Here is a 13,989-nt window from a genome sequence, read left to right on the forward strand (position 1 = left end):
GTATCAACACAACTCTCTGATTAATTCCCACTTCAAAACCAACATAGCTCATAATCCTGTTTTTTTTTCAATGTAGTCTGCAACTGTTCAGTTTAAAATTGAACTTTACACTTTAGGCAGGCAGACCAAATTTTTTGTGAGAACATCTCATTAAAACATGTGGCAAAAAGTAGAAATAGATTAGTGTTTTCACAGTATAATTTTAAACAGTAGCTTTGGTTTTACATAACTTGGAAGTTAAGCATTATTATGTTTATACTAAACCCAATAAATATTCATGACCTAGTCTTGCTTCCTCCTCAACTTAATCACCATGATGCATATATGTGACATCTCTCCATAAATACAGCAGAGTTTAATCTTAAAAACCTGACGAGAATCTGCATCGACGTAGATGTGGATTTTAGTTTTCCAACTTGAGATACATGGGTACAGATTCTATAACTGTCCAGGATTCCACACATGCACAAGTGATCCAGGCCCACTGCCAGGGTGGGTGACGGCATACAAACACGAGATGGACTTGTGCAGTTTCAGATGCACACACTATGCAATGTGCATGCCAATGAGCGCACACGCGTTGTGTGTCAGCCTAAAGGGACTTTGTTGCTCGGTGACAAAGTGCCCTCTTCAATTTATGTGGGGAGTCCATGCAGCCTCCGCAATGGAGGGCGTGGGAGAGGGGGTGTCACTACGCAGAAAGTGAGCTGACTGGATATTAGGACTGAAGCTGTGACGAATGCATCAGCTGCGTTTACTACGACACTGCATTTGACAGACATAGGTCGGTGACAGAGCCAGAGAAATCCAAGGTGTCAAACACTACTCTAACCACAGCTTGAATGAGACAACCAGCTGACTGGGTCTCGTTAACTCTTGCTAAACTGTTGTTATAACTCACACAAGCTGTGCAATAATATCTAGGCACATACTTGAACCTAACATCATTGCCTAGCTTCTAGTGTTTGACATTTCAACTTGGTTTCCTCTGGTTCTGAAAAGGTATTCAGTACAATATGCTCCATGCAGGTGAATGTGGTACTGCAGGCCTGCCTGTGATTAGTAATTACAGTAGATCAGAGATTGTGCCAAACTTCACATTTGTTGAGAAACTTGAGCTACAAACCGCTCCAATTTGTGTCACGTTACATCAAGTATTATTTTTTGTTTTTTTCCCCAGAAATTTATTGTGCTAAAAATCTTCAGCTTATAAGTTGAACCAAAGCTCTGCCACGGGAGACGGCGGCAAGAATTTCATGTCAACATAGAACTAACTGGCTTGGTTAAGATGTGCATGATGTTAGTCTAATGCTAGCCCCATGCTAATTATTCCCACTGAAAAACAAGGTGCCTTCAGTATCTTCGTTCTGATTGCATGAACTGCCGGTAAACAACATGAATGCAATTGTGAATCTAGAGAATTTCACCAAATGGAGCTCTGGCTATTTTCAGATTATTTTTTTTACTTCTGTCAAAACAAACTGAGAGTATGAAAGAATCCATTTTTGACAAACTTAGCAGAACCCATTTTCCATTGGATCCACAACTGCAAAAATTACTGTGTTGGCTGAATTTAGGCAGGTCTGAAGACAATCATGCTCACTGACTGAAGATGACAACGACCCAATGCACAAAGAAAGCAAAAGTAAACATCTTGGAACGCAGTGTGTCTACATGCATATGACCACAGTAGCAAGGCAGAAATTAGAATTAAAAAAAAAAAAAAAGCATGGTTGAAAGCTCGCACATTGCTGGGAAATGAACAGTCACTACATTAAACTTGTGGTGATCTTACATCCTGTTTGCCCTTGTTAGGCACCTGTCCTTTCATTGCGGTTTCCCCATTGGTCTGCGGCACCGGCTGCGGCTCCGCTCCGCTGCAGGGAGGGGGCGTGACATCATCTTTCTTTTTAGGGGCAGGTTCGGGCTCCTCTTTGATTGCTTGTTGGGCCTTTACCGATGACGGGTCTTCGAGTTCAAAACTGAACACGCTGACGGTATCCTCCTGATAATTTTATTTGATTTTTTTTTACGACAAAAATGGACCAACATCAAGGTACTTTACAGAAATAGCTGGAACTATTTTCCAGTCAAAACGGGGGAGGCATTCGAAGTCTTAATTCAAAACCTTGTACTTCACTATAGGTTCCTGTGCCGGGATCCCTTGATACACGGCTCAGGCAGACGACCAACAAGTAACATCTTTTGGTGATACCACTTTTCAGACCAACTTGGTAACAAGTTCAATATGACACAGATTTGGCAAGTTCTTTTCTTCGAAAGATCTTTAACTACCACCCTGTAATGATGATGACGTATGAATGGACATGAAAGATGGGGATGATTTCTGAAATTCTGTCTACAGCACTCCTCTTTGAATGCTATAGATTCAGGGTGATGAACTGGCTCCTTACATTGGGGTTGCCATTTTGCATTTCCTTCAGTTGTTTGTGTCCCTGTATCATCTGCTCACGGCAAAAGAAATAACAAGCCAGGCCTTTAAAAGTGGGGTGACAGGCCCAATGTGTGGAGGTCAAACATCGAAGTTAAAAACATGAGTGAAGAAAAATTGAAGTAGTTTCACATCACTCTCAGATTAAAGAACACACATTTTATGATGTTCCACACGCACTGTATCATGGTAAAAAAGGGCAAATGTGGAGAAAACGCAGACCAAAACAAAACCTGCTTTTAATTTGCTAGGTCTGTAAAGATGAAAAATCTTTTCACAGCAAATCTTCAGACTTTTGGCAACTTGGTGCACTGACATGTATGACTACGTGATAAATTCCCAATCTGGCATTTTTACAATTACTCTGCTGCAGTTTGCTAAAAATGGAATCTCATCTTACACTGGCTGTTGGAATAAGTAGCTGTTTAGTCAAAACAAAAGATAAAAACACAGCAGAGTATGTTAATAGTTGAAGGAAATCAAAACAGCAGGAAAGGTTAAAAAATACATTTGGTGAGAAGCCCTGAAAATATGGAAAATGGAGACATATTTTCTTCACACTCTTTGCGACAGTCAATGATTTAAATTTTGCAGAAATCCAAGTATTCTCATCATGTTTCGTTTTGATGTTTGTTTTAACCATTCTACATCATTAACTCAACCATTCTACCTCCTGAATATCCAATGTGACTACCTAAATGTGTTCACTTCAAACATTTATTGCAAACTAAATCTACAGTAGCCTAAAACTGTAATAATGTGAGTTGTTTACCTGTCCATTGAGCAAAAACTTTCGAAAAAAGAATTTGTTTCATAAATTAGTCATCTCTTTAGTAGGGTTTGGGTCTATTGAACTTAAAAACAAGAAAGGCATAACTTTAATGAAACTCAAAGACAAATCCATCAGAAAACTAAACTGAACCAAATGTTTGTTATTGATTGTCCTTAAGAATATGCTCCACAAGTTCAATTACGTCTATGTAACAAACCAGTTCCTTGTCAGGATCATTTCAAATACAAAGATAGAGTGGCTTTTCGTAGTATTTGGATTGACCACTGTGACTGCCAACTCCACCAGTGGCTGCCAACCTGACCACTGTGGCTGCCAACTGCACCACTGTGACTGCCAACTCCACCACTGTGGCTGCCAACCTGACCACTCTGGCTGCCGACTCTACCACTGTGGCTGCCTACCTGACCGATGTGGATGCTGACTCGACCACTGTGGCTGCTGACCTAACCACCGTGGCTGCCAACTCCACCACTGTGGCTGCCAACTCCACCACTGTGACTGCCAACCTGACTACTGTGGATGCTGACTCAACCACTGTCGCTGCCAACTCCACCACTGTGGCTGCCAACTCTACCACGGTGATGGCCAACTCCACCACCGTGGCTGCCAACCTGACTACTCTGGCTGCCAACTCAACCACCTTGGCTATAGACTCGACCACCGTGACTGCCCACTAACAAAGACCATTGTTACAGTACTCTGCTGTTTAGGGTACAACCCATGTAAGCCATCTGACATCGTATTAGACATGACACTAACAGGTAACTGGTTTGACATTGCACTGAACAAGTGAATTTCTTTTGGGCCCACATAAACAAGAAGGGAAAGAAATGAGAAAAAGACAGAGAGATCAGGCCATTGAGGTCTTACTTTGTTCAGCATGTGCACTCTGGTCTTGAGCTTGGTGCCTGTACTGAAAGCCACTGCCGAGACCGAGCGGAAGAACGGCTCAAACTGCTGCTCTTCAACTGGCTTCTCCTCCCATTGCTTGCAGATCTCCTGATGTTCACAATAAACAAACAAACAAACAAACAAACAAACAAATTACATCCACAAATACACATCCAAAAATGCCAGCGGCATTTTACCAACTTTTGGGCAAACTTAGCTATGTGGTATATTCAACAACACCTGACAGCAACTCTAATTTTGCAATAGAAAGGGCAACTTAGTTCATCTTACTAAATCACTCAATTTGGCATCGTGAAGAAAATGGACATAATGTGGGTGAATAATATTAAGGGTTCCTACTACTTAAAGAGTGCGTCATATTCTTTTAAAGGCCTCTAACTAAAAAGCAGCTCAGGCAATTTGCAACTCATTTTGCTAGGTTGGCTCACAAATATATCAGAAGGTGTGACCTTACCTGTAGCCGACGTTCCTTCTTTTCCAGCCTCTCAAACTTCCTTTTCAGCAGGAGGAGTTCTCCTTTGATCTGCCCCACTTCATCCTGCCCATCAGCTTCTACAGCGGTGGAACTGATGTGTGCCTTGCGGCCAGAATCTTGCATGTTTTCCATCTGCCGAAGCTCCTGATGGTAACAAGCACGGTAACGTTATTATCTTTGCTATTATTGTACAAATTTACTCTTCAAGTTTTTGTCAGTGTTTTTGTTGTGAGATGGCAACACGATTCAAGGTTTTATATGGTACAAACTGTTGTTAAATTCTAGAATGGCCAACACTGCAGTCAGCTTATGCCCATCCCAGAAATGGACAAGACCAACACAAGACCTTGAGTGTGATTTTGAGTTGCAAACTGTTGGACCTGAATCAGGGGTATGAGTGGCCACTTAAAACTAAAGCTGAAAACAGCCAGCAAAAAGCTGAAATGTAACAAGTTCCCATACTTTTGTGCAGACCAGGTGTACAAAAAAGCTGAAATTCAGGGTCAACATCTAAAACAAAAAAAGCTGAATTCTCACACTCCTGTTCAATACTGTATTCTTTTGTCACTGTTCTTTAATAGTTCTCTTGCATATATACAGCAATTTTGAGGTATCAAACTTATTTATGAACATTTATGTAGCATACTTCTAGACTTATGGACGGAAAACAGAACCAACCAACCAACCAACCAACCAACCAACCAACCAACCAACCAACCAACCAACCAACCAACCAACCAACCAAAATGGACTATTCATCACGTAACTCTGAATCGAAGAGGCATTTAAAAGAAACTGTAATCATGAGGCAGAAGTTGTTTTATTAGGAGATCAAGTCCAAAAACAAGAGGGACTGTTGTACAAGATACTGCTCCGAGACATTTCTTTCAGCCTCAAATTACGAAAAAAGCAGTGTTACTGAACAACAGCAGTGTTACTGAGCAACATACCTTGGTAGTTAGTTTGGTCAACTTGTTATCCGGCGCCGTGTCAATCTGCCGGCCGTAGACACTGAACTTGATGCTGCTGTTCTCAAAGTAACTGAGGACGTCCTCGGTGGTGCTGGGTATGGAGACAATGCGGCTGTGATTCCACTCCGGGGACAGCGTGTCTCTCTTCTCTGTCGTCCAGGTGTAATCTGTCTCTTGGTAACACTTATATTTGACCTTCAGGCCGTGGGAGAAGCGAGACTTGTGGATCTCCCCATTGCGTACAGTTACCTGTCCAGGGGAAATAACAACAATATATAATCATATGGAGGTAACTCTACATCTGTGTAACATTTCGAAAGCTGTAACAGCTGTAAGCAAACTTATCAGCAGGGTACAAAAACCATAGTTACTGTCAACACTGTCTGCTGGCATTGAACCACTGGTTTTAGGTTGTTAATTTGACACCAGAGTGTTTAATTGAATGCCCAGGCCTGTAGGCTGGGGGGGGGGTTCAAACAACCCCCCCCCTGCTTCTGAGTTCTGCTTGTTTTGGGGTTTTTTTTTAGTACATACTAACATGTCTTGCATTATACATCCTTCAGTTCGTGACAAACATGCAACTTTTTCGAAGTTATGTTCCAAGGAACATCACAGGCCCTAGTATAAAAAATGTGTTCATAGTGCCAAAAGTTCCACTTTTGGGTATGACGAGCCCCCAAGTCTCCGGTCAGGCAACAGGCCTGATGCCGCAGGTTTTCCAGTGTAACATCAAAAGTTGAGTTCAAATGTTGGTCATCTTTTTACTGGAAATTTAAAGAAACATTTGAGGCTTCATGAATGAGACTGACTCTGTAGAATAAATGAAATTTTCAATAATGAATCTTTATTTAAGTTTCTTTAATCAAGAACTTTTAGGAACACAACCGAATATTATCTGGTACTTTCAGTTAAGTTTCACTATTTGGAGGATGGACAGTGTTTACTTGCTGAAATGTCCACAGTTCATTAGAAAATGCTGTCAATATTTAAAAATTCTGGTCAACACTTAAGTCCATGTATAATGATATAGACTTTTAACGACGGACAATGGTACGGTTCATTGCTGAAAATGTAGTTCATTACAGAAAAATATTGCGTTTAATTGAAGTCAAAAACTAACCTTGAAATGGTAAGGTTTTCCCAGCAGCTCATTAGGGTCATCCACAAACTCATCTTCTCCGATTGGTTGACCATTCTGGTTGCATGGGGTGATATTAACGACCAATGAGCCTTCTTCCTTACCCTGAAGAAATGAAAAGAGATGCATAATATGTGTTAAATGAACTACTTCAGGCTGGATGACATATAAATACGCAGGGACTTCCTAAACATGGACCATAAGTACGTTCTGACAATTTATGTACATAGCGCCACATGATGATTCTAATCGTATTTATGTTTGAATTATTCCCATTGGGCTTGTATGCACACGGGCTCAAACTAGTGCATGGAAGTTGAGCTGTGGACCACAGATGAGCGTTGTAGCAATTGTCGTCCTATGACAATGTCTCAGAGTTTTGAATAAAGGAACAATGTGGTAAAAAGAGTCACATAAATCTTGAAGAAATGACCACAAAGGTTCTACATTTGTAAAGTTCAACTTTGTAAAGGAGAGTGGTTGTGGTGTCTTGTCATTTTGAAGAGTTGGTATTATGGTCCAACAATTAAATCTCCCACCTAGGATAAGTGTGACGTGGAGTAGTACAACGGCAAGGGGTTAGAGAGGCTGCTTTTTTTGGATAATTTTAACACACCTAGTCTGTAGCCTTCTGAAACAAAATTGAAGTTTCCCCTCCAGAAGTCGGTCCACAGTTAGCAAACACATGGTAAAAAACCTGCAGATGCATTCTGTTGAAAATACTTTTTTTTTGTGTAGCAGTTTTTAGAAAGGTGTTAGACGCTGTGTTACATCATTAAGAGCCCTCAAGCTAACACCTGCATGGCCCTTCAAATGGAGGGTCTCAAATGTGAAAATTGTGTTTATAGCTGGATTCAGCATAAGGAGGGTAACGCCTTTTTTCATGCAGCATTCTCAGTTACATGTGAAACCACTGCAGAGGAGGGGAACTCTTCAACTGTTACGGACTACGATTACTTCCAGAGTTAAAATTACAGTTCAGTTGAACAACTGATTGAAATGAAATTCATGGCTGGTATATTTGCCGCATTCAGAAATAATGGCCTTCATTAGAAAAATGGCTGAATCAGATTTTAAGTCTTGAAGCTAGTATCAATGTTGAACTCAAGGAAAATTGACATGCCCAGAATAGCACATGTACGCTTATCTTTGTCCTTACTATAAAAATTCAACACTTCTGGATAGAAAAATCACAAACCTTGAAGTCAGTGACTGCAACCTTGTCATCGAAGTCCAAGTAATAGCCAAGACTCTGGAGAAAGACGTTGGCCGTGCCAATCAGCACATCCTCAGGTGGCTCCCAGAATGGGTCCTCTTCTTTAGGTAGTTTCAAGACATCCTCATCGCCGTCAATGTACCTCTGGTACAGATCCTACAAGTGTGACATAGGGAAGGCAACATGAGGTTCACGTACAGATCAAAACGCTACGTTGGGATTTCAGTTTTGTTGAGCTGATCGATCTTCTATCAGAGCTCCCATTAACATGGCTTCATCTTCAGATCGCACAGTAGGAAGCCAGAATGGGTACAATTCACAACACACCGTGCCGCCTCGTTTGCCTTGAAAGCCTTCATTTTCTGCCCCACATTTCATTATCTGTCTTTTATTATGTCATGTGCCCACAGGACATTTTAAGAGAACACTTTGACAAGTAGAGGATGGATTGGCCACAGTCTTAGTTTTAAAATTTACATAGCTGACAGAGAACATTGGATTACGACCTACAATGAAGCAAGAGAATCATATGTGACAGGAGCCATCACACTGTGATCATGTGATACCTTTAAATTCAAAGCTCTTTGCAAAACTAAAATGTACACCCAACTACTGAGTGCATCAATGATTGTACCTGTACGACGTATCTACGATTGATGAACTTCCCTCTCTCCCACAGCCAACTGTTTTGGTTTAGGAGGTCTTTCATTTTCACCATAACTCTGGAAAGAGCCAAAAAAAAATAAGCTTAAGCCAGCCATGATCAATCACCTTCTTAATTCATGTTTATAGCAGTTTTACACCATTTTGTATAGTGTGCTTTTGGTGAAAAAAGTCTTATACACTGTGATTAAGAGAAGATAAAGTGGTACTATTGTAAAACTAACTTGGAGACAACTAACATTTTTACATACATTTAAAACCTGCAATAAACAACTATTTTCTTTATTACCAATTTGATGTAAACACTATCCACTAAATTTGATAACCTGTTCAGAGGTTTTGTGCCAGTTGAAAGGCACATCAGAGACCAGGCACTTCTGTAATGATAATACTAGAGATACAAATTCACCCAACAAAAAAACCTACTGGCATAACCAACAAATACTCTGCAGGTATTACACATTGAAACTGGCTGGAGCAACTAAGTTTACGTCAACTTTTGTTTTGCTAAGTAAATGGGCTTGTGAAATCTCACTTTGTTTCTCTGTTTGTGCCCTCCTGTGCCTCCTCGCTCAATAGCACTATCTCAAAGCTCTTGTGTTTGTCTAACTCCTCACTGACAGCGTTGACCTCATTGACCATGGGCAGCAACTCAACGATCTGATCCTGCGTCCTCTGTTGATCTGCAGCAGGAAACAAGAGTCAGTGTTGAACTATACCTTAGAGGACAGGGTAATGTTCATCGTCTCCGACAGACTAAGTACACAAATTCTTGGCAACATCTTAAACACACAATTCCTGGTTTGGTATACTTCACTAAAACTGTGCAATGAACAACCGAGGTTTCACGAACTAACGTGAAGATATGCATACGTACACGGCTTACTAATCTGTCACTTCAAGATTTTGGTATTCTGAAATTCCAAACTAACACATAAGTATGTTTTGGATGTGTTTTTCAGAGGAGAATACTTGCAGATGTTGGAAACACATTATCTACTCATATACTTGTGAAATGTAGTAGCATTTAACTAAAAATAATTCTTACTGGGAATAAAGGTTTCATTTTGTACAAATAAAAAATGTCCCGAGACTTACACATGCTAGTGTGGGAAAATGCACATTATGGGAAATGCAAATACTCAACGCAAAGTGCACACAAGAAACCTTTGTGTTACTTCATGAACTTAACAGGGATTGTAAGTTCTCTGCCAAAGATGTCAAAGATGTCATCTCGACAGAAATGGAATGATGTGAGTAAACTGTCTAGGCCTCTTACTGATTTACTTTGGAGAAAGAGCCTCGTGAAAGACGTGCAAAGGCTGTTTTTAAGGCCTTTAACTTTAACATGGCTTAGGTGACATGGTATTTTGTTAGGTTTAACCTCATATTTGTACTATAGCCAACAAACATCTTGATGCAAATTCTCTTACAAGAGACGTCAACAAACTGCGTTTTCGGGTCATGCACAGACTACAATGTGCCTGACATGCATTTTGAAAGACAACTTCACAAACTCATTTTTGATCAATTTTTTACTGTTCACTTTGTGGCTTTGCCCATTGTTTTGAACCACAGCATCACAAAACTGGAGCGCCGTGACGCAATTATTTTCAAACTACCAATGAGGTCCATCCGGGCAATGTATCTGTACCTTGCGTGAGATTTCCGCCGGCCATCAACCCCCTGGCCTCCGCCAGCTCCTTCTGGGCAAATTCCCACTCCACCACGGGTGGTGTGCCCTCGGGGGCCTTGGGGTTGAGTGGGTTGTGGAAGACAAACAGGTGGTTGGAGCCGAACATTACACGGTCCAGGTGCTCCAGCGTGCGGGCACCAGCCAGCGGCACACCATTGACCTTGATCTTACAGCTGGAGCTGTAAGGACGCAGGGTGATCTCGCCATCATTGTTAGTGACTATGGCGTGCTGCTTGGAGATACTGGATTACAAAACAGAAGGCTTATGTCATTTGACACCGACCCTTTGCATACAGTGCCCATGTTAGAGATGTTCTTTTGTTATTTCAATGCAGTGATAAATGAATGCACTGAAGGCCTATTCATGTATTTCCATGTAGAACATAAGTGCTCATCTCAGAGATGGTTGCTGTACAAAAGATCTATTGTATAATTAGAAGCCATTTGGGGGGTCTGTTTTATTATTCAAATTCCCAAACAATGAATGTACGCAAGGTCCACTCATGTTTCAGAATACACAGCATTTCTTGATTCAATGCAGACAGGCTTCGGTTTCTGAACCTTGTGACTAAGTAACTCAGCCAAACTCTGGTGCCAATTGATCTGCAGCTAGATGGATGTCAGCTGGAAAAAAGCCGGTTATACAAATCCTCTGGCTAGTAACTTCAAATATCTGCCAGAAATTTGAACTAAATAGATTTGAATCCAACATACATAATTAATGACTCCAAGCAAATGAAATGAAACATCTTCACCATATTCTCAAAGCACAAACCTGATTGCCTTTTTCAAGAAAGCAAGGTTCACACATTCCCCCCCCTTTGACTTGCCAATGACCACCTTCCCGCATCTTCTCACTCACCTAAGTCCACTCAGCATGATGGTCGGTGGGGGGTCGGCGTCCTTCCTTCCGATCGTCGTCTCACTGGCGCCCAAGAAATGGAAGACCACATTGCTTAGCATGTGGTCCTCGTTGAGGTTGGCAAAGTGAGGCTCTTTGTTGCGCCGAGACTGTACGATGGCCTTCTGGTCCACTGCCTGATCCTCCTCTTGCATTTGTTGCTCATGCTGAAGGAAGAAAACAAGCATTAACCATTCAAAGTTAAGAAACGAATTTTATTCCTTCATGTGCCACTGTAAATTAACTGATGTTAGCACCAGTTTTGCCGTCAAGACCATCACAAGGCCAGGGGAAAATTTCATAGAGCTGCTCTAGCACAAAATTTGCTTAAGCACGGGAAAAACCTGCTTGATAAATCAGGAAACCAGTCAAAGTTCCATGTGATGTGTATTGTTTTGGGATCATATTTAGCTGTCTTTTGGTTAGCATAACAATCAGATAGAGTTTGAACTGGTAACCTTTGTTTTTTTAAGCAAGGTTTTTCACGCTTAAGCAAATTTTGTGCTTAAGCAGCTCTCTGAAATTGGCCACACATAAGGCCATGCCCAAGATCAAGACCAGTCATGAGTGACAGGGTGGACAATTTCATCAAAATAGCTTTTGACCTGAATTCAGGCTGGAGGTCTTGTGTTGAACTTGCGATGATCTGGTGATGGTCTTGTGAGGTCTTGGTCCTTACAGGACTTAGTAGTATTTTTATTTGACAACTTTCACAACATCAACAGATACACGAGGGCTTTGGCTACGAGAACTGACCTTTTTGTCCCAGTCAAAGTCTTCCATAGCCTCTTGGTTGGCCATCAGCTGGGCCCTGATCTCTTCCATCATCTCTTGTCTCATCTTCTCTTTCTCTGAAGATGTAAACCAAAACAAAAACCAAGATGCTTAGGAAACCATGAAGTTGGAAATGGTTGGGGGAATGTGTCGTAACTGGTGACTAATTTTGAGGCCAGGAATAAGACAAAATGTCTTTCAAAGTAAAAGCAGCAGTTAGGGCAAGAAAGATCAGGTCACCGAGACCACAGTTCCCAGTTATTAAAGCATTCTTCCCCCAAGGAAGATTTGAGATTTTCTTTTAAGCTCTAAGATTAAAACCAGATTATGCACTTTATACTGAAAACCTATCATATTGATTAACAAATTTCCAGGAGCTGCTATCTGAGTATGTAGTGAGACCAACTGGATGTGAGCTGATGCTATAACGAAACAAGGTTGTCCCAAACAAAGCCTTTATTCTAAAATTTCCCTCAAAATTACACTTGACATGGGACTGTCCACTGAGGGATTCAATTTGTTTTGAGGCAGTAGCACTGAATGGGTTACTGTTCACCTTTGAAACCAAGTGAAGTCATTCCATGCCTGCATTCAACAAGAGTTGGTCATGTGAATATATGGGTTATGCACAATACATTGCGCCACAAAGTGGTTGTCACAGAAAGGCCATTTTCAGTGTTTACAGTTGACAACATGGCATTAATCTGTGTCTATTTTATAAATTTTTAAAAAATAGTTTCTCAGTACATAAGCAGCATACGTAAAAAAAACATCTTGATCAATTAAAATTGATGCTCTGAATACAGTCCAAAATCTTCTACCCCCAAAAAATCCACAAGGAACAATTCTTTAGTTACAGCATGCAGCCAGCGCAGGGAACTTCGTTGACCATTTCCTGCAACGCACTGCAAAAAGTGGCCTCTCAGTGGTAAGCTCCTGTTGGTACATTACTTCTTTCATCGCCCATACTACCTACAATGAAATGTCTGTGGCACATCTACCAAAAGTTATTGCAGCCCATGCTGTCCAGGTCAGTCCACTCATGAACTTATTAACACCTCAGGTACAGATTATCAATTTACAGGCCCAGCCTACCTTCAGGTGTCATGTTCACGCCCCCTTCTGGTGCTACAATCCCGCCTCCTGACATGGCATTCTTCAACCTCTCGTTCTCTTCCCTCAGCTCGCGGATCAGCTTCTCCACAGGGTTCTCGTTGACTACCGCTTTGTTCTTGATCTTCTTGGCCCGGTCTGCGTAACGCAGTGTGCTTAGGGTCTCGTCGTGGTTTATGTCAGCAGGGGAGAGGGCAGCAATCATGATAGTTTTGCTGTGTTAGGAACAGACACAGGAAAGGGGTTATTTATTTATTTATTTACAAACAATCAACGAAAAGACTTTCATTTATTTCTAGCGTAAAGCGTAGAAATTAAAGAGGGGTAAAGTCTACTTCCCCAACAGTCCTGAGATATAATAATAATGTCGCACTTTGTTAACCATGCTACAGTCAAAGCAGCCAATTGGAAATGTGTGGAATGACTGTTGGGTAGGTTTGAGAATTCTTTGAATTCTTGTTAATCAAACCCATTTTGTCAGGTTGCAATCAATCAAGCCAATCTCAGGTCATGTCACACAAGTCAATTAACAAATGAAAGGGGATGAACAGTGATGAAGTGGTGAAGGGTATTCCTTTGTCCAAAATCATTTGCATGGCTTGAGACTGTATGAATGATTGACTGACTTATTGGGATTTCGTTGAAAATCCGATCGTTGATGTTATGATGGGAAATTGGAAACCGTTGGTCCTGGTGTCTATTACGCATAAACTGCAGTGGCAAACAAAATTTCATATAAAACCACAAAAAATCTCAATGTCTTTTGTGAAGATCCATTATGTGAGCAGCACTGAATAGCACAGCCCCAGACCAGGTCCTACAATACCATGTGGAACTCACACATCTGATTTGTTGGACAATGATTTCAAAACAAATCAACAGATC

At 41.1% G+C, this 13,989-nt stretch overlaps 1 protein-coding gene across 6 annotated transcripts in view; it reads right to left on the reverse strand.

The window, feature by feature from the left end:
• LOC147798899 (kinesin-like protein KIF28) overlaps positions 1–13,989 on the reverse strand; it is a 50,101-nt gene that overhangs the window by 9,236 nt on the left and 26,876 nt on the right. For 2 of the 6 annotated variants that reach the window (XM_087138032.1, XM_087138033.1), the window contains exons 13-23: positions 13,087–13,319; positions 11,974–12,068; positions 11,179–11,384; positions 10,275–10,558; positions 9,156–9,303; positions 8,592–8,679; positions 7,940–8,113; positions 6,724–6,846; positions 5,583–5,852; positions 4,612–4,776; positions 4,116–4,244 (exon numbers count right to left, since the gene is read on the reverse strand). In XM_087138032.1, coding sequence (XP_086994158.1) covers positions 4,116–4,244; positions 4,612–4,776; positions 5,583–5,852; positions 6,724–6,846; positions 7,940–8,113; positions 8,592–8,679; positions 9,156–9,303; positions 10,275–10,558; positions 11,179–11,384; positions 11,974–12,068; positions 13,087–13,319 — 1,915 coding nt within the window. Of the gene's footprint in view, positions 1–1,795; positions 2,006–2,414; positions 2,466–2,852; positions 2,874–3,224; positions 3,243–4,115; positions 4,245–4,611; positions 4,777–5,582; positions 5,853–6,723; positions 6,847–7,939; positions 8,114–8,591; positions 8,680–9,155; positions 9,304–10,274; positions 10,559–11,178; positions 11,385–11,973; positions 12,069–13,086; positions 13,320–13,989 lie in introns of all 6 variants that reach the window. The other 4 variants (XM_087138028.1, XM_087138029.1, XM_087138030.1 and 1 more) reach the window with 4 other exon arrangements.

Source organism: Acanthaster planci, linkage group LG06 (genome assembly GCF_054643075.1).
Source record: "Acanthaster planci isolate LZ-2023a linkage group LG06, COTS_SCS, whole genome shotgun sequence".
NCBI lineage: Eukaryota > Metazoa > Echinodermata > Asteroidea > Valvatida > Acanthasteridae > Acanthaster > Acanthaster planci.